Source organism: Centroberyx gerrardi, chromosome 4 (genome assembly GCF_048128805.1).
Source record: "Centroberyx gerrardi isolate f3 chromosome 4, fCenGer3.hap1.cur.20231027, whole genome shotgun sequence".
In the NCBI taxonomy this organism is placed as follows: domain Eukaryota; kingdom Metazoa; phylum Chordata; class Actinopteri; order Beryciformes; family Berycidae; genus Centroberyx; species Centroberyx gerrardi.
This window is the reverse complement of record NC_136000.1, coordinates 7846684-7868274: the sequence shown is the minus strand read 5'-3', so window position 1 is coordinate 7868274 and position 21591 is coordinate 7846684. Positions and strand designations below refer to the sequence as shown.

The 21591-nt window shown below is 42.0% G+C and overlaps 1 protein-coding gene across 1 annotated transcript; it reads left to right on the top strand.

The window, feature by feature from the left end:
- The first annotated feature begins 1206 nt into the window (after nucleotides 1-1206).
- On the top strand, nucleotides 1207-6486 carry ppib (peptidylprolyl isomerase B (cyclophilin B)). Its single transcript, XM_071922307.2, has 5 exons — nucleotides 1207-1436; nucleotides 2433-2546; nucleotides 3836-3929; nucleotides 4895-5079; nucleotides 6071-6486. Exons 1-5 carry the CDS (start codon nucleotides 1302-1304, stop codon nucleotides 6191-6193), a joined length of 651 nt encoding a protein of 216 aa, XP_071778408.1. The 5' UTR covers nucleotides 1207-1301; the 3' UTR covers nucleotides 6194-6486.
- The last annotated feature ends 15105 nt before the right edge of the window (nucleotides 6487-21591 follow it).

Below are 21591 nucleotides of genomic sequence, written 5' to 3'. Positions count from 1 at the left end.
ATTCCATAGTTTTGGGGCCCTGACAGCGAACGCTCGATCCCCTCTTGAAATAAATTTAGATCTAGGAACAACTAGGAGAGACTTTCCTGCAGACCTCAGGTTACAATCAGGCTCATAAGGAATTAAAAGATCTAAAATGTAGTTTGGGGCCTGTCCAAGTCGTGCTTTAAAAGTGATAAGTACAATTTTAAAATCAATTCTAAAATGTATAGGCAGCCAGTGCAAGAATGCTAGGACAGGGGTGATATGCTCCCGTTTCTTTAGACCCATTAGCATTCTGGAAGAGGCGTGAAATTTGCTTCTGGGTGAGGCAGGTATAGAGGGAGTTACAGTAATCTAGGCGAGAGGATATAAAAGCATGAATAACTTTCTGCAAGTCATTAAAAGACAGGAATGTTCTGATTTGAGAAATAGTTCTAAGTTGAAGAAAGCAAGTCTGAACAACTTTCTTAACCTGCTCCTCAAAGTTGAGTTCCTGATCAAAAATCACACCCAAGTTCCTCGCAGAAGTTTTGACATAAGGTCCCAGAGAACCTAGATCATTCTGAAAAGAGTTGATGGAGCTACCAATATTTGATAGATTCATACACATGTTTATTAACATTGTTTGGCTAAAGATGACATAAACAAGTGCTGTATTCATTAGCTTGGGTATGCTACAAAGCCATGCAGCCTAACAGTGGTTCCCAAAGTGGGGAGCAGGTCCTTGAGAGGGTTCCAGGGGGTCTCCAGCAAAATTAGTAGCTTCATTTAACTAGTTTTTCATTAATCTGACGTTAGGACAGTGACAAAGTGATCAGATCAGAGTTTTCACTCTCCCTGCTTTTATCTCCCCACCTACAGTATGAGCATCCAATTCTCATATTTAGTAACAAAAATCTAAGATGGTAGGATTGGGCTGTGTGTCTTTATAATGGAGTCTGGGGTCTAATGTGCATCAATTTCGGTGGGGGGTTGATATGAAAAAGACTGGGAACTTTTGGCCTTTAAGTTTTAGTTTAGTTACATTGGTTGAGGGCTGGAGTGTCAGGACTGGATCTTTATGGGAACTGGATTCATCAAAACGGCATTACGCGTATGCATTTGATTGGTCTATACACTCCAGACAATGAACCAATCACAGTAACGTGCGCCTGTCCGCTCTGTGAAGTCCCGCCCCGCTGCTTCGTGTTGGCGGAGCAGACTGCAGCCAGAGGGCCACCGCTGCAGTCTCCACCCCGGATACCCGACTCCTGCCCCGGCACGTATAAAGGTAGCAAGATAAATAGGCCGTCTTTTGACTGCTCTCTTTTTTCTTGTTAATGGTTCGGATCTGCGAGAGAAGGATGAAGTTCCTGGTAGCTGTTACAGTCATTGTGGGTTCAGTGATTTTCCTTCTCTTCCCAAACGGTTCAGATGCTGATGAAAAGAAGAAAGGCCCTAAAGTAACGGCGAAGGTAGGTGCAGCTTACTAGCTAGCCAGCCAGAGCATCATGCAATCAAATCAAAGGTAATTCTCATCAGCTAACGCTAGCTACCCATGTACGGCTAATGCTAACCGCTAGCTTTAGCTTTTCGAAAGCCACGTCAGACGCCAGTTGGCCTCTAACGTTAGCTGTTCATCCGCTGCTGACGGTGAATTTGATGGGCTTGTCAGCGTTAGCTAGCTAGCTAGCTAGTTAGAAGGCTAGCGCTAGGTATTGCAGTCAGTGTTTGTGCAATAATTTCCAAACGTGTGCATTTATGTATGCTAAAGCTTGTTGCCAGACAGGGACACAAAACGGAATGACATGAGCCTGCATTGGATATTGGGGAGGCTATCGTTATACTGTAACGTTAGCCGGTAACGTTACACCGGCCATAACTCTCAGCATTTCCAAACGTATCCATTTTACCCGAGCCCGCTTTATCATCAAATACAGACCCAAAAAGATATAGCCTAGCTAGCAAGACATGGGCTGACTAACCCACTTGGATACCAACTCAGTCTGGCTCAGCGCAAAAGCAATTTAAATACTCAGCCTGGGCCTGAAGTGTCTGGGTGCTGCTGTTTTGGCCACGTCTACAATTACAAGGAGACCAAGTTGGATGGACTGGTCAGTTGCTCTGTGATGCTAACAGTATTAGCATCGTGCACAGTCTGTTGGCCCAGCAAGCGACCCTTTCTAGCTAACTAACGTTAACACTAGTACACGAATTATTCCTCGCCATTTGAATACCTTTACTCATCCTAAATGCACACGCCTATTGTCAAACCTCTCTTGAACCACAAATCAATTTGTTGTCTTGGTAAATGACCTGGAGGATCAACACGGAGCAGTGTTGTGACAAGCAAGAGAAGAAATTGGTCTGAAACATGTATGTGAAATGTAATTTGTGTTGCATTTGTATGAGGCCTCCTCATCCGAGATATTTCTTTGTGCATGGAATAACTGTATCACTTGAATCCATAGGTGTATTTTGACATCAGAATTGGAGATGAAGAGGTTGGAAAAATTGTCATTGGACTCTTCGGGAAAACCGTTCCCAAAACAGCTGAGAACTTCCTCGCACTGGCAACCGGGGAGGTGAGAACCTAAAAGCCTTTTGACTCTTTCTCATAGAGCTTGTGTATAATGTACCAAGCTGCAATCTTGTAACACTGGTTGTGCAAATGTGTTTTAGCCTAGCCGCCACATCCAACCTCAACTGTGATTGAGGTCTGATGGAAATGGAAAATGCCACTTATTTAACATGGTATCCATCCGTATTTGCATAATAAAACGATAGCCCTGGGATGTCAGCTTGTTTGCATCATATCTGGCTGGTGTTGAGTGCCTGTGACCCAAGAGTCAATTCTCACAGCCTCTTAAACAGTGTTGCTTCCATAATAATGGTAAAAGGAAATGCACAACCTTACCCCTCTGCAGTCATTTAACATTAGATGAATATTATCTTGTGAGTATTTGGGGGGAGGGCGGTGTGCACGGTTTGTGTGCATCCGGACGGCAAGAAGCTGGCGAAGTCCGAATCAAAACGATGGAGCAAACTACACTGTCTTTGTATTTGTTAGCCAACATCATTTGTTGGCATCCTAAACAATAAATCCTTGCCCAGGACAACTATAGAATAACTAAGTCATTCTAAGTCTGGAATTCTAGCCCTTTTCACCAGTGAAACAACTTGTTATGAAATTATACTGATATCCGATACTGGGCCTATACTGGGTCAGGATAAAATACCAAATATAGCACATGGCACATGTCTATTCACTGTGTACACTGTTCCCAACACACTGTGTGAATAGGGCTTCTTATGTTTACAAAACAAAAACATTACCAACAGATGTCTAATGAACTAAAGACAGCAGTGAAACATCCCATGGAGAATTGATTACACTGAAAATAGAGGAGTTCAGATGTATTGTAGAAGAAATGCCCCTTCAAGTGGTATAGTATGCTTCACATGTGGGCTACAGCATAATTTTCTTTCCCAAACTACATACTGCGGCTGTCGGTAGCACGACATGCCAACTAACCAACCCAGCTACCACAGTCATCGCCCTAAAGGGAGAGAAATTTGTCAACATGAAGCTGTTTTTTTGTGTGGGAGGAGCTTAATTTTTTTAATTCATGATATCACTTTATGAATCTTTATATTGATGGGAGTGTTTAAAATTGCAAAATCCATCTTTGAAGTAGTCTGGTGTCCCTCAGAGAGAACAACACTATGTCCTAGAGACATGCTTTGAAAAAGGTCCATGAGTAATTTGACTTGCATTCACATGTTGTTAAATGCCAGCAAACATTGCCAACTGATATCAGTTTAGCATTTTCAAATGTACTTCATGTGGGTTTTTTTTGTTCTAATTGAACAGAAAGGATTTGGCTACAAGGGAAGCAAATTCCACAGAGTCATCAAGGACTTCATGATCCAGGGTGGAGATTTCACCAGAGGGGACGGCACTGGCGGTAAGATGACCACAGACACCTACAGAATTATGTTTAAATAGCAACTTGGATGGATTTGTCCGTCAAAACAAACACAAACGTGACTACCTGTATGAATTCTGTTATTTCATGATTTCAGGGTCGTTTTATTTCAAGGGCAAGTAAATGTAGATCAGGTTTTGGCTCTCAAAAACAAGTTAAGCCAATAAACCTGTCAGCAAAATAATCAAATTTCCAACGGCTAGTGCGTCACCTGTAGTGCATCTTTGATATATTTGCTACAAATCTCAAAAGCACTTAATGCTCTGGCGCTAAATATATAGAGGGTTGAGTCTGTTAAAGGGTAACTTCGGTATTTTTCAACCTGGACCCTATTTTCCCATCTTTTTGTGTCTAAGTGTCTAAAGGGGACAACACTTTTTGAAATTGGTCCAGTATTGAGCGAGATCGCTTCAGCCGGCAGCCGCGAAACGGGCTGCAATGTAATCCGACGGGGCAAATCGCACCGTCGGTGTACGTCCACTAAAAGTTCTTGTTTTTGCCACTGACAGGCTCAGATTGTTATTATAAGTGTCTGACAACATTATGGAAAGGACCCTACAGAGAAATGAAACGTTTTTCTTTACCTTTCGCTTGATCCGGTCTGTGTGTAACCAAGTCTCGCTCAAGTCTCGCGAGAGTTGAGTTGTTGCAGGAACTGGACCAATTTCAAAAATTGTTGTCCCCGTTAGTCACTTAGACACAAAAAGATGGGAAAATAGGGTCCAGGTTGAAAAATACCGAAGTTACCCTTTAAGGTGTTATCATTTTGTGAACAACGGACAGACATTGCCTGCTATCCTATAATAAGTACCATAATTTCTTTTAATTTTGTGCTATCAGCCATTTTGTTAGAGTAGGTGTTACCTACTTACAGTGGTAGATATGTCATTTTAGAACAATACCCTTTCAAATATTCATGAGATGCCTTTCCCCCCCAAATGAAGGCAAGAGCATCTATGGAGACCGTTTTCCCGATGAGAACTTCAAGCTGAAGCACTACGGCCCCGGCTGGCTGAGCATGGCTAACGCAGGCAAAGACACCAACGGCTCTCAGTTCTTCATCACCACTGTTCAGACTCCATGGCTGGACGGCAAACATGTCGTCTTTGGAAAGATTCTGGAGGGCATGGTGAGTCTGGGGCCCGACGATGGTCACATACTGGGGTTGCTTTCACAGTTTCACCGACCCTTGGAACATTTAGGTGCTACCCCCTTCAGTTCATCTTGGGTGTGGTTGTCAAACAACCACATCCAAAGTGTGAAATAGGCCAATATCTAACTGCTAATCAGTTTTGACACACTAGTAAGTTTTCATATTGAGCTGGTGAAATACCAAGAATAGCAGGGTGAATTTCAGATTAGATCAGTGACTTGTTTCCTGCCCTGCATAAACTGCAGAGAACTTCCAAATAACTCATGGTATGGACTGTCTGAAGAGTGCAGTTGGTACCAAATCCAGGAAAAGAAACAAAGAGTAACATATTTCATGAAGTGGACTGGCCAGCTTTGGTCCACATTTTGTCTTTTTGTCAATGATTTTCTCTGAATGCATATCATGACAAGCTCTTGAAGATAAATGCTACTTTCAGTTGGACATAGATAACATCAAAAGTGCCAAAATACTCAGAAGTGCGCCATGAACACAACTGATTCATTTTGCAATCTAAATTGTAAATGGTTACCAGTTGGTTTCGACTAGTCTGCTGCAAAGTGGAAATCAAGATGGAAAAACGGTGGCCAAATGAAGCAACACCTCATGAGAAAGCTGACCAATACATGGACACACTTGTATACCTTGTATTTACTATTAGGTGTCAGTATGAATTTTGCACAGATGTTGTAATAAACTAATGATGTGGGTGTTTTAACAAAGTGTAAACCAATACCAAAATGCACAAGCTCACGCACCAAATTAAAGATCTCATGCCTCATTTGATGTTGACTTTTTATGGTTACTCGAAAAGCACATTCTAGCATTGATCCTGCATGGACCCTGTGATTTTGGATAAATATTTGCATTTTATATATTTTATTTGTTCATTCATAACTTTTAATGTATTACTGACACTTTGATGTTCCTGAGCAATTCTGATATCTTCCTTTTGCTCGTCATCCTCCAGGATGTGGTGAAGAAGATCGAGGCCACAAAGACAGATGGCCGGGATAAGCCTCTTAAAGATGTCAGCATCCATGATTGTGGCAAAATCGAGGTGGAGAAGCCATTTGCTGTTGCCAAGGAGTAGAGCACTGCTGGGGGGGGGAACAGGGGAACAGGACTGGGGGAGGAGGGGTGTTGGGGAATCATGCAGGCCACCTTGTTATCACTACTCGCCCTGTGGTCCTGGAGAAGGGGCTTTGGGCCATCCAGTGGCAGCGGCTTCCCGTCTTAACGCGCCAGAACAGCATCACATCGAGCAATCATGACGACACGATCTGGGTCCATTTACCAACGAGCATTCCAAGTTGCACTCAACTGTTCTTTGCGTATTTTGTAAAAAATAAGAAATCTTAAATAAAGGTTTCAAGTTTTGTTAAATTGTTGCAAGTGCAATTTATTTCACCTGGTTCTGGTGGTGTGGACTTGTGTCATTGGTACCATGAAATATTTTTTATTATACCTTGAGCTTTGCAAGTTTTGGACAAGTTTTGATACATTGTTTGTTTTGACTCCGCCCTGTTAATATTATGTATATGATGTAACAATTATTATGATGATTAAGTGCTAACTGTCATCTTCATTTGATAGCGTTTTCAGACACAATAGGTGTCGTTTAAGAACTAGTGAATATTGTGTACATATGCAGTCTGCTTGAGCGTGCAATGTGTAATGCAACCCATCCCTTTTATTTTATTAAACGCTCATAAGTAGAAATTCATCTAACTCAGCATCTACAAAGATTACAATAGGGGTTCACAAACTTCTCCATGGCTTGGGCCCCTATGTATAAGTCCAATGACCCCAGCTGGGAAAACTCCAGTAGGTTTAGTATATAATGAGGTAATGAGTGGAGTAAGTTGCTCTTCCTTATTTTGCCAAGGACCCTCTTGAGTGCAGTGTATGAAGCTGACAGTACCCTAGACGGGACACTGGGGGTCTCCCTCACACCAGACATGTTCGCTCCACAGCAGAACAGAGACAATCCCATTTTTTTTACAACCTCGCTTGTGATTTCACATGTGATTTCGGTGTAATAAAATGAGGAACAATGCATCTCTTGGTGGTATTCTGGCTATTTATGGGTAGCTTCTTGGTGGTAAAGACATAATGTTGCTTTTGTAGTTTACCAGTTGCTTTTTCCGTCTCCAACGCAGATCCCGTTTAAATGACTAGAACTACGTACAAAAGATTTGAGCAGGCGGAAGAAGAATTCTTAACTTTTGTTTTCACATTCTTATAATAACCGGTGGGTGCAGTTTATCGCATCAGGACAGTGCAGTCAGTGTCAGGTAAATTGTCAATCACAGAAAAGTAAATTGACGTTGATGCACTTTCCTGTGATTGTCTAATCTTCCTGACACTCAAAGTCCTACGCAAACCACACCCATCCGGTGCTTCGAGCATGTTAAAACGAACACCAATAATTATTTCCCAATGATTCAGATGTGGCATACTCTCTTTTACATATGCTCTTCTTGTGCGCATGTAGTTCCCTTATTTGTGAGCCTTAATCAACAAATGGCTGCTTTAAGGAGCAAAAGTCCAACTAGATTTTATTCTGTCGAAATCCATGTAGTTAATAGAGAATGTCACTCAAATATTGGAATATTTTTCCAGCCCAAGATAAAAATGGTTTCCAGGATTGATTGACCAGATTTTTCCCCTGATACAGCATGAAAATATGTTCTCAAGACTTAAGGGATTAAGTGAAAAAATAAATACAGAGCATTATTGTGCATAAAAATGCTTTGAGTTGCCAGAGTATTGTTGCCATGTTTAGCAGTAATGTTTGGAAATATGTAGAGGCCATGGGAAGGGTGCAGGATCCTAAACAGAGCTGACCACATCTTTCTCCTGTGAACTCATCTGCAGACATAGGGAAGTCTGAAAATCACTGTTCCCAGTTTGTGACCAATCCATTCCAAGATTGGAAAAGTTACGCTCATCAAATGAGCAGATCTCATCTGAACTCATCTGTTCTTTCTTTCCTGTTGTTCTTCTGTTCTTTCTTTCCATTCTTACTTGGAGACGTGAACAGCCTGAAACTGGTCAAACGTGTCTGCAGGGTGTTTACCACTAGTCCTGCTATTGTCAGGACATTTACACTTAGGCATTTAGACATTTAGCTAATGCCCACGTCCAAAGCGATTTACAATGAATGAGCAGTTAGGGGTGCAGCTCAGCTCGGAGCACAATGGCTGTTGCATCAATGGGACATGTGATCAGTGACCACGCTATAGAGTTGTAGGACAGACTTGTATTGAAATGAGCCGTAGTAAACAGAAATGAAGTTCCCCAAATGTACACAATCCTCTGAAACTGACATAATTAATAAACAGGTTAATAAACAAACTGTTTATTACTAATTGGTACACAGCAGGCTGGGGGACATCTGATAAGATGCTAAGTTTAGTATGAAGTTGCATAGCTGATTACAGTGGGGGAATGAAAACTATGATCAAAGTAGCCATTTTGAAAAATTCCCATACCAGAAAATGAAATAAACCACTTTTGCTTTGATGGCCTATGATTTAAGTTACTCCTGTGGACTTTTTAGTTGAATGGTGTTTTTAAGGAATTTAAACTTGTGATGGCTATTATGGTCTTCAGTGTAGGCTTGCTCTTCTCTTACAATGATTATTGTAATATAAGAGTATTCTTTTAATTCAGTTAATTGGTTGAGGTGAAATATGCTGCTGGATTGTCAAACAATAACTCGGCCAAGAAAATAATTTTTGATCAGACAGAGAAACGGAGTCCATGCCCCGTGTTTGCTTCAGACCTGCTCTGGTCCTTGTTTTGCCCAAGTTCAGTCAGGCATACAATGACTCACCAGAAGGAAAGTATGGAAGGAATTCCCTGGAGTCGGCACAACCGTGGTCTTGCTTAAACCCTCTGTTGTTCGGTTTGGCCTTGTTTGTGGCGATTGGGGATTGTCTGGTGAAACAGTGTTATTCTTCACTTACTGGCTCTGCTGGGAAGGCCGTGACGGGCCGGACATATCTGGCATAGCTTCCTGCAAGTGGCTTTGTCAACGAGATTAAAAGAACACTGGGGAGAATCACAACACGGAGCTCGGAAGCATTCGGTCACACTGGAGGACCGTACGTCCACATCCTCTCCTCCTGTCGTGGGCCGGTGAAGCAGACTTTTAATGTTTGTTTCTTCATTGTCAGCTTCTGAACGCAGGTGATACGGGACAAGCTGCTATCTGTTGTGTTTTAATATGTGGAATCCCCCTTGAATATGATTAGATTACAAATATCAATCAGAATGTGAATTCTTTCAAGAAGGCGGCCAAGAATAGACGCTTGAGGCATTTTTTATTTCTCTTATACAATTCCAGTTACAACAATGATATGGTATTATTGGTATGCAGTCACATGCTACTACTACGTGCCCAAAAACAACCCAGTTTGGTCTGATCCGGTACCTACCTCCGATTGGTTTGGCAATGGAATAAAGATGATCTCAAAGGGAGGGTTCAGGATATTTAGTAGCCTATCCCATTTGATCACTTACCAAGCCCTTTCTTACATAACTTCATTGCTTTCACAAGTGTTTTTGTTGTGGAGATACTGGCATTAGCCCCCTGATGGCATTTGTGAGCAATGCTAGTGCAAGTCAATGGAGAATGAAACCATTCATCTGATCATTGATTGAAATGCATTCCCTTTACTTCCAAACGTAAGAATAAGTAACAAAACTACACTCACACTAATAAGTAATAAACCTGATCTTGAATGTGACTTTGAGAGAGAGTTTACCCACTGACATGTAGTAGCTTTGTTAACAAATTACTAACTGGAGGCTGGTGGAGATTTCTCAGAAACACAATGGTGAGAATTTTTTGTATGATCTAAGTTTGGTTTGCAGTCAATAGGAGAGGCTTCCAAAGAAAATCCCTGTAGTCGTTTGATGCTTTTTGGGAAACTGAGGTCTAGTCACCAACTCTACCAAAACTTCATTGAAATCTCTCCAAATGAAAGGCATGAATAAAGACGGGATCAAGTTCAAAATAACAACAACCAAAACACTGTCATTGTGATAAGGAAAGACAAACATCCAGTCTATTTTTTTTTACTTTCTTATCCAAGTCAGAAGGGAAACGCTTCAACAAGAGAAGTATAAATACAATATGAGCGGCAGCGTGGGAAAGGTCACCGTGGGAACTGGGGCTTGTTTTTGTCAATGAGTTTGGATAGCCAGGCTCCGACTACAGCAGAAACGGGCCTTTGGGTTCCCACCCAAACCTAGCCGAGCAGGCCTAACAGTAGTGTGACATCCATTTCTTCATTGTTCTCCAGTTTCCTCTTGGGTTTCTTTTCCCCCCTTCGGTGCTTTCAGAGTTTGTCATGTTGTTCACTGGAAGGAGCTTTCACCGGGACGTGGCCGAGGCTGCAGTGACACGCCAGTTCCCACGATCTCCTGCCCTTCCTCCTGGGTTGCTGCTTGCTCACGGCTCTGAACAGGAAGACGGTGCAAGGCCATTGACAGTGTGGGCTAATTTCGGCAGGCTCTGCTGGATCCCCATTGTCTTTCATGGGAATTGCCTGAAAGACTGTATGACTGCGTCTTCTCCGAAACTCATCATCCACATCTCTGGAATTTGAGATGTGTGTGTGTGTGTGTGTGTGTGTGTGTGTGTGTGTGTGTGTTCGTGTTCTTGCATTTCACGACTTATGAGGGCCGAATGTCCTCACAAGGATACAAAGATCTTCGAAAGTGAGGGCATTTCTCGAGTCCTCGCTTCTACAAGGGGTTAGTTCAAGGTTAGGGAATGAATGTAGTCAATGGAAGTATAATATATAAGTGTGTGTGTGTGTGTGTGTGTGTGTGTGTGTGTGTGTGTGTGTGTGTGCATGCATGCATTTGTGCATGCATCTGCATATCTACGGTAGGAATATGACTCTTACTGTATGTATGTCACTGGTGTAACTAACTGTACCTAGCCAAGAAAACTACACTACAAGTCAAATTCCTTGAGCAAATACAGAGTGTACAAAATATTATTATCACTTCCCATTTGCTCCATGTTTCAATTGTGTTAAGGCTTAAAATTCCTTCTTTACCTTGTCTCCTCCCTTTCATCTACATCTCAGCTTCATGATTAAAGTGCTCTCAATAAATGAAACCATAGGCAATCATAGCTCTCACCTAGGTCCACCTGGTCAGTCTATTTCATAGAAAGAGCAGGTTGTCCTAATGTTCTGTACACCCAGTGTAATGTACTGGGCGAATTAATGTCACACCCCCCCCCCCCCCCCCCCCCCCACCCACGCACCCACTCCCCCGACCAGTCTGGGAACCTTGCATAATTTTGGCACCATGTTGAAATGTCAAACTTGTGGAATGGGGACCATGTAAGTGCTCTCCAAGAGACAATAAAAGTGCTGCTATATGGGTCCTATACTACCAGTCAGCACTAACGACCCAACACAAGCAGCTGGGTAACTGTCTGCTAGCTAGCTAACTGTAGAGGTTGTGTAACAGTATGAAATATTTATCTTTTAGTAATGCCTCAGGCTACGGGCCTGGCGCCAGTATCAAGTTATCGGTTGTGATGTGTGTTCGTGTGCGTGTGTGTGTGTGCATGAGAGAGAGAGAGAGAGTATGTGTGTCTGTATGTATGCATGAAAGAGAACGAGATCAGGCCCGTATTTTAGTCCAATATTTATGAGTCTACATACATAAGGAACTATAACACTCGATATTTACACTGAAAGTCTTCCAGTTGCTTCCAGAACCTTCAGTGTGGTGTAGGGATGGCAGGCGGGAGTGGGACAGCACGACTTATGTAATGAAGCACAGCACCGGGGGGCAAGACAAGCTGCTTTTAGAAAGAGCAGCACTCTTGGCACCGCGGGCACTGGAATATCCAGTTGGATATGGAACCCAACCAGAGATTACCCACTTACACAGTTTTTACTGCAGACTGTCTCACCTGCCCCCCGGGACCACAACAGTCCCACAGTCCCACTACTGCTATTGCTCTGTGAAACGACAAGCAATCATTTTGTGAAAACAGCAAGTAGATAGGTAGGTAGATGGATAGACATACATACATACATACATACATACATACCGAGGGCTTGGAGCCAAAGGGGCGTAAGTGCGATTTTGGGTGAATATGAGTATTATATATCAATTGAAAGGTCTCAGTGAGATCTTTTCAGTGCCAAAAGGACACAACTGAAATCATGACCCATAAGTTTTAATTAAACAAAAACTGAAAGCCGTAACAGTAAAAGTAGAGTTTTGTTTGCTGCCAAAAGGGCTTAACTGCACTTATGCCAACTTGGCGTAGTTTCAACTTAAACTGTAGCAGTATTGTTTTTATGGTAATGCTCAATCTGATAACACAAAAAGTTAAAATATTGTGCTTAGTATGTGGTAATGGCAGCTGATCCAAGTTTGATCAAAATTTGTTTTGGCTCTCCTGTAAAATCTACTATAATGCACTTTGGCTCCAAGCCCTCGATACATACATACACACATACAGTATATACACTAGTGGTCAAAAGTTTGGACACACCTGATTGAATGATCTATGTTTTTCATGATCTTAAAGCCATTTTGATCTAAAGGCTCATGCTTAAATGCTTGAAATGTGTTTCTTAGACAAATATAAATAGTGAAGTTGATGCCGAATGTATGAATTTCTCTCCAAAGCCTTTGCCTTTCCATCAAGTATTCTGTTACATCACCACACAGCCATCTTGGCAGGAAAATAACATAACACTAACAGGTGGTTGTAATAAATGAACAGGTGATTATAATCAAATGACAGCCACAGCCAATGAGCTGTGGAACCATATTGTTAGCAAATGCAGGTGACATCATGGGAATACTATGAATACAGACAAATAGGCCCCTTTTACATCTGGTATTAACATGCGTCTTGTATCCAGATTGTCATTGGGATCGGATTTCTCTTTCCCTCGTAAAACGCAAATTGTCACCCACGTCACTCCCCCTCATACGTCCTAGGGATGGCAAGTGCTAAGAAACTGATATTTTTATATGCACATTTGCTCATTTTTCAAAACAGAGGAAGAAATCCTTTTAGACAATCTGCATATTGTGTGCAACAGTGGAGGAGAAGGCTGCTAGTTTACCTCCGTTACAAGAAGAAGATGTTTTTTAGTTCTTTTTAAGTAATTGCTATATGTGGATTGAAGACATGTTGCATTTACAATACTTTGTGGTCAAATGTGTCTCTGACCACCTCGGGAAGCGGTTTGAGTCATTGAATTTTCAATGCTTCTTGAGTGCATTTACACCTGGATTTTATGAGTTTTTGCGCTATCCAAGCACAGTCCTATCACCTAGGACTCATGTTTATGCCAGGTGTAAAGGCGGCCTATAGGTGCAGCTGCATACAAATAAGTAAGTATGTTGTCCCCCACAAATGATGCAGGCACCCCTTGGACCAATTAGTAATGAGATGCATCATCCCTCGAAGTTTCATAAAAATCTGACTGGTGGTGTAGCAGTTGTGGCCTTTCACAGTTTGAAAATGTGACTTTCAATTATAGCGCCTCCATCAGGCCAATCCAAGTCTTTAAATGCCAGAACACAGTGCCAAAATTCAGCAGTTTCTGAGATCACCTGAGACATTTGATGGAAGGACACAGCCCAACCCATAGTTTCATCGCATATCAGACAGTAAAGGATGAGATCATGCAATGTCAAGCTGTCATTTCTTCCTTTACAACACCCTGAGGAGTGACTCTGAGTCTTCCAGAAAACAGAGCTAACACACAAGCCTTCCCAAACTGGGTGTGACCAATTATTATCGCAACTGACAAACTGTTATTAACTGATGCGATGGCACAAAGAATACAGTGTGCATGAAAATCAAATAAGCTGCAAGGGCATGCTGGAAACAGTGAGGCACGCCTGCGGGGGCTGAATTACTGCAAGACAATCAGCTTATAAAGGTGCTGAATATCAGTCAGGAGAGGACAGCGTGGCTCTCAGGTGCTCAGACGTGACACAGTGAGCGGTGGTGTGACTGGTGTCACGTGAAGGCGACTACCTCAGCAGAACAAGGTGACACTTGTAGAAGCGATGGGATTTCAACTGCAGGGACACGGCAGTCAGCTCCAGTCTAACACATTCACACTGGGTGTTGAATGTGTGCAAGTGTCCAGTTGGTATGGAGGTCTATGGTGCTGCTGTGGTAGTGCCTATAGTGAATGTATGGGTGAGTGTGTGTGTGTGTGGGGAATCCCAAACCTGTCTTGTAATATTATGACTGTTCAAGTCATCAAGCGGTGGCAAGGTGTGGTTTCAAACCCGCTGCATGCCACAAGGTTCACTGCAGTTGTTGGGTGTTGTGATGCACAGTGGCTCATTTGTAGCACAAGCCAACTAAGTAACAGAATCAGACTTTTTGTGACTTCAAGTTGTGTTTTTAAACGTCATGGATCGACAGGTTTGTATTTTGGGAATGGGTCTGAATCAGTTATGATTGAACATCGTACCATTTCCCCTCTCTGTTATGGGAGCTGCAATTGCTGAGTGGATAAATTGGACTTTAAATCCAATGGGATCTCTACACACAGATTCAGACCCTGCTTGCAGCACCGCACAGTCTAATATTGGGTTAAACTAGCATTGCTTTGTGGTCCTTCTGTAAGGGTGGAAAGGTGTCCTGGTGCCTTGACAGCCCGTCCCCTAACCGAAATATCAAAGCTTTGTTCCCAGAAACAGCTGATGTGTCCGTCAATAGCCTTTTGTCCTGCTCACGCACTGTGTTGCTCTGGATAACAATATACATAAAAATGTAAATGTAAACACGCGTAGAGAAAGAAATGATCATCTCAAGAACAAAAGTGGACAGTTTCCACTTCCTGAGGACGCCCGCACAGTCCAGTGTTGACAAAGGCCTCGCCCAAAACAATCATTACCATCAACAGAGATTCCACTGAACACTTGGCAAGGAATGCTCGGCTGTTCACACCCAAACTCACAGCCGTTGTTTTGCTATCTGCACATCACAAGGAACCCATGTAAGCCTTGCCCATGGTTGTCAGAATCCTAGAGGTCAACCCATGGGCAAACTGGGATATTTCTGCCAGTGATCTTGAAGATAGAAGCACAAAAATTGGGACACTTGGACCTGGAACTGTGTCTTAATATTTGTTGTGATTACCTGCATGAGTAAATCAACATTTCCCGGACAGAGAGTAGGACGCGGCCAGAGAGGAACAATGGGAACTTTAATTAGATCAAGGAGGTTCACTTCACATGCCTGTGAGCCTACACGTGCAGACGCATTAGCACTCCTTCTTGTACTTGTAATGGAGACAGTTTAGCTACAAGCATGAAACCTGAAGACAAGCATGATCACACAGAAGCTTAAGTGTCCCAATTCTGATTTTTTCCCCCTCCTATGTGACACAGATCTGATGTTTTTAGTGCAGTGTGAACAGCAAAAAAAAAACAACACATGGAATCTGATCTTTTCATTTCAGATTTGGCCCACATTCACACGTTCTCCTAAATCTGATACATGTCTGACCCGCAGCCATGTGATCGCATTCTCAACTGTCAGCTCAGAATTCATGTGTTTTTTTTACGTCACCGTGGGACAAATCCCTGTCACCATAACTCATCCTTTTGACTGGAAAAACATGGAGTGCAAAGACTCAAGTAGCTAGGGGAGAAACAGCGAGGTCACAAATTTAATTAGTGTTTTAGAAAATGCCTCCATTCAAACAGGACTAGAGGGAACATATCGTAATTGCTGTGGAGTAGTCGCACACATCCAAAAAACCTTCAAGGCAGGTGCTGGACCAATGTAAGACAGCATAAAAGAAAGAGGAAGGTCCGCACACTGTAGCTCCCTTTAGCTCTTTTTAATTAAACATCCCACGTGACGTTTCGAGCTACTGCTCTTCTTCAGACATAAACGACATATCATAATTGACCACTGTTTGAAACAATTGCAAGAGAAATGGTCGAGCAGAGCCACAACAGAACTTGGCTTCAGTGTCAATGAAAAATCAAGAGCCTCAAAGCCAAGTTCAAGGAGGCGAAAAACTCCAAACAACGAAGTGATCGTGGCTACAGAACATGTCGTTTTTGGACCATCATTTTGGTGGCTTCCATGACAGACTGTCCAGATGTGACATGTTTATTGTTGTTCCTTTATACATGCAGGTCATTTCAGGATGGAGGTCCTCAAACTGATACCAGATATGGGTCACTTTCAAAAGTGAATGTTCAAGACCCTGTTGGTGACTTTAAATTCAGTTTGTGCTGTTGACAAATCACCTAAAAGTGCAATAACTTCACTAAAAACATCTTGGTCAAGAATGCAGGTTTTATGCAGCCACATTTTCACTATCTAGTACCAGTCTTGATAACTGTTGGTGTATAACTTCTGTTCATAACAGAGCTTTGATTGACAAGTTGACGGCCAATCACACATACTGGAGGTAGCCACGCGTGTAAACTATAAACAGTGTTGGACATGTTGGACAGACACTAGCAAACAAGACACTGGCATATAAGAGTTAACATGACAAAAGCGATGGCTTCTTCCAGATAGTTGCTTATTTGAGCTGACTGAAGGAATGGCATCAGGCATCAACCTAGCAAACTTAGCAAACCCACAGAGTGTTGAGTAAATTTCAGAATGCAGTCCGCTGCTAATGCTGAATCTAAATGGAGCAGTCCGATACTTCCCAATGAAATAGCCAAGTTCACCTTAATTTTTTTCTTGGGCTTTGTGCAGATTAACACCCTGGTATTATACAATGAATGACTATCCGCCATGTTTGATTAGTGAGTTTGGCAGTACGCAAAAGTATTAGCATCTAACTAGCTAGCTTTTAGTCACAACAGACGGTTACACTCACATGGTGAGAAGGAGGAAGCTGATTTTGAAACCACAAGGAGCAAGTTGAGGTTTTGGTCATACGATGTTTATTTAAAATATCATAAACCCTGATTTTCAATATTCATTCACGCCAATTTACAGCCCAAATGCCTCATCACCAGGCAGAAAACTGGAAAATTGTGTTTTTCAGCAGAATGGGCCTTTTATCTGATCAAGGCAGAGCAGACTGGAATTGAGCAGGGTGCAGAGTGTGCATTTCTCTGTGTTGTACATGTGTGCACAGGAGCACGTACCCGAGAGAGAGTAAAAGACAGAGTGAGAGAGAGAGGATGAGAATAACAAATGAATAACAACCCTAACCGATCCTCAGGCTCATACAGCCTCTCCTCAGGGATGGAAGGCCCGGCCCTGATAGCTCCCCAGATTAGGCCTGTTTCCCTTATCGAACCTCAGCGTCTGGCAACAGGAGGACGCTCCTTTTGCTACAGTTTTACAGCCTCGTTCCCCGCCGAGCGCTGCTAAATATTTCATCCCCACAGGAGGGATAGAGTGTCCGGCGCTGTTCACATGATCTCCCTTTTGTCTTCAGCGCGAGGAGCTGGAGGGACAATGCCAAAATACCAGGTCAACGGTGTCGGTCTCAAACAGCAGCCGAGGCGACGGGCTGAAACACGAGAGATGTTTTCTTTTTCAGCCATCATCTCATGTGCCACTCTGTGACGCTGGAGCGGAGTGCGTTAAGGGCAGCTAAGGGACAATTTGTTCTGGAACCGGAGATGCTCAGTGTTCATCTGAGATTTGGGCTGGGCTCAGATGGCACTGGAGCTCAGGGAATCTTGTGCAGAATCCACTGTTTCCGTACTTACTCTTCAGTAGACAAAATAAAGGATGGGCAATGTGATTTGTGATACGATGAAATTCATTTTACATTCCATTGTCCTTGAGCTGAAAAGCATGCTAATAACTTCTATTTCTGTTCGATTTGCTTTGTTTAGATGAGTATGAATGACCTGAGATGCTTCAAAGAAGGTGGATACTGTGTGGCACACTTCATCAAAAATGATAATGTGCTTTATATGATGCCTGAGTTTCTTTGGGATTATGTTTGTGCAGAAATTGCAATATGGTGTATGGATGTCTTGTAAGCCTATAAGTGGGATGGGCACCTTAATTAATAACCTTAGCTTAATAACCACCGTAACTCAAAAATAATATTCAATTTAGTGTGGAATTCAAAGTCTTCAGAACATGAAGTGTGCTTTAAATGTTACAGTGATATTTCTTTATATTAGGTCTAAATCAGAAGAATCTGAAACAGCCAAAAAAAAGTTTGACAAATGACTTGTTAGCATTGTTAGCATTCCTTATGGAAACCAATGGCTTCTGTTACCTGCAAGCTAATGAGCTAGTTTTTTTGGCTGGTGTCGCCCAATGGTTCATGATGAATGCTATACTAACACTCCATTGCTCCTTTACTTGAAGTACCAATGCAGAAACTTTTTGCTCACATTGTGGCTGATGCCTGGTGAAGAAAATGTATTGTTAAAAAGAGTGATCCACTAGATCAGCGATTGACCAAGACCAACGGTTGTTTTGCTAAATTTCTGCATCCCCTATGAATACAGTATGTTCTACAGTCTGTTTATGACAGAGAGAAATTAAAAGCGCAAGGAGAGCAAGGCATTAGGGGAAAAGAAAATCTCAGCACATTCCTCTCCCTAAGGATTTGACCTTGGCCTCAGTATTTCTCTTGGAGGCGCTCAGTGTGACAGAACCGAAGACATCTGATAAACTCTCTCCTACAGTAGAAATCCTGGTCTTTGTCTAATTCAAGAGTGAACTATTAAATGACCTCGGCTGAAGCTTAACTGAAAATGTATCAGTTAAAAAATAATCCATGTTCTCCATGTTGTATGTAAAGTGATTTTATTGAAGGACTATCTATCCACGTACAAAATTATCTAACATGTCAGTAGTGTGGTGCGGTAAAGTGACACTACCATATAAGGAGATGTGAAGAGTTTAATTCCAAAATGCTATACTGTCAGTATTTCAAAAGTACATAATGATTCTATCCTCAAAAACATAAATATTGTATAAAGAAAGGACTTAAAATGACAGATAACTTCAATAGTGACCCATATTATGTTTTCCTTAAATCCCAGCAATCATTTTGTAAATGGGTTTTATTTATTTATTTCAATTCAAATGATGGATATCTCATTTTAGAAAGAAACTCTCATATTTCCAAGAATTATTGAGATTTAAAATGTGAGAACGTTTCAGACTGCTCACCCCCCACCTGAAGGTGCACAGCAGATGTTTATTCGGCCTGTTTGTGCTGCAGGAGAGCGAGCTGAGGGGCGGCGCTCGCATTACATATGGCTTTAGGTGCCTCTGCTCTTACAAAAGCCTTGGTGTTTAACACAGACCGGGACAATAAATCCATTGTTCGAAACTGTAACCTCAAAAAGATCTGTGTCAATAATTCACGCTAGGCAGCTGCACTAAATGGCAATGAGGTCAGAGAAGGTAAAGGTGGTGGATTTAAGAATCGCTCATATTAAATACTAAAAAAAACAAATGCTCTCACAGGACTGTAAGACACTTTGAATAAAGACTTCCACCAAATAGCTAATGCTGTCGTGGCCTGATAAATGGCAGTCTGGACTAGTCTAGGATGTCAGAGAATAGTTTTTATTCATGCTTTTTTAAAATTTTTAACATCCTGCTTCATATTCATGCAGTTACATCCACTCATACTCAAAAACGGCCCAGTACAACCACAGTCTTCTCTTGATGGTAGCTGTTGAGGCAAGGGAGAGTGTTTCTCATCCACTTTCCCTCCCCAGTTTTTACCAGCTGGTCCAAGGATTTAAACCAGCAACCTTCCACTCCCAAGCCTCCTTCTCATCATTTCAAGACATTACCTCACGTCTCCTCACTGAAGCATATCCCCTCTCCTCTACTTACTCAAATTGCTTTCAAAAATCCCATCTCTCTTTCTCCTTATGTCTGTCTGTTTCTCTCTTGCATGACTGCTTTACAGTCACAGGTAAAACCGAATGTGCAAAATCATGAAATACCCTGCTGAGGTGAATCCGGGCAAAAACCATTATCCCTTATTGATTTCCCTTATTAAATCTACACCAATCACAAAGGGGGAGATGCAGGTGCAAGAGACGCAGATGAGTTAGAGAAGGATTTTTAAGATTTGAGGAAATTGAGATGTGGATTTTGCAAAAGGGGCTGTAACTCAATATCAGGAAGATGTTCCTAATATTTTGTCCATTTAGGCCCTGACCTTTGGACTCCTTACTAGTCGCTGCTCGTAATTTATGGCAATCTTGGAATTGAAGCTTATTCTACTGTTACACTCACTGTAAGTCACTCTGGAAAAGAGTGTTGGCTAAATGCCCTGAAATGTAAAATGTCTAGCCTCTAGGCCGCCGCCCCCCTCATTTACTTTACCCAGACTCCCTCACACGATGTTACATGATGAGGGCGTCCTTCCACGGCGGCTGGCAGGCGGTGATGACCCCATGTTGCCCCCCCCCCCCCGGCGAGCCGGACCATCAACATTACTGCTGCGATGTGAACTCGCCACCTCTGTGCCAGGATCAAGTGGCCGGGCTGCTATCTTGTTACTAATCTGATTATCTGCTTGGAAGAGGGGCTCCTTTCCATTCTTCCTTACATAACTGGGTCTATGTTAGGATTCACACTGTGAGTCTGGACCAAGCAGCTGAAGACTTCTGTCCCAAAACATCCAAAAATCCACTCTGGACCCAAATCATTTCCTAAATTTGGACTAAATCTTCATCACCTTCATCATTCAGTAGCTTATCTCTAGAATGTTCTGGTCTGTAAAAGTGTTATCATTTTATATCAATGACTTTATGAGAAGTAAAAAGTTAGAATTTTTCAAATAGTGGACGTCCGAATTTGGAACCAAACTGCATGTGTGTGTGTGTGTGTGTGTGTGTAAGAAAGAGAGAGAGAGAGAGAGAGAGAGAGAGAGAGAGAGAGAGAGAGAGAGAGAGAGAGAGAGAGAGAGAGAGTTAAGGTAGACCACCTTAAAGAGTTGGCCAAGTTCCATTTCAATAGAAAAAGCTTTACTTTTAAGCTCAGGGAATGAGGGCCAGTCAGCAATATGTTACCACATGCAAAAACACATAAGCACGTGCTCTCACCATAATTAGCCTACTTATAAAGTGTGTTGGAAAATTTCAGCAAATTGCCGAACCAAAACAGAGTTTCTGCACGCAATAGAGACTTAAGTTAGGCCACATCTACTGAAGAACCCTGATTTAGAAAAAAAAAAAAAAGCCAAGAAAGAAGTCAATCCCTCAAGGCAAAGAACTATAGTAATCCTATAGTACATTTTAACAGGATACTTTAGGAATATTATAGGAATGTTATAGTGATACCAAATAAAAACAAAGCGAAGAAATTTAAGAAAAAGTGCGATAAAGTCACTATAATCTCACTATTGAGTAGCTACCATAGACACCTTATAAATCCCTATAGGAATATAAAAGGAACTTTATTGTGATACCATAGGAGATAAAACTAGCATAACGTGCAAAAATGTCATTATAAACACCATTATTAAGTATTACACATACATG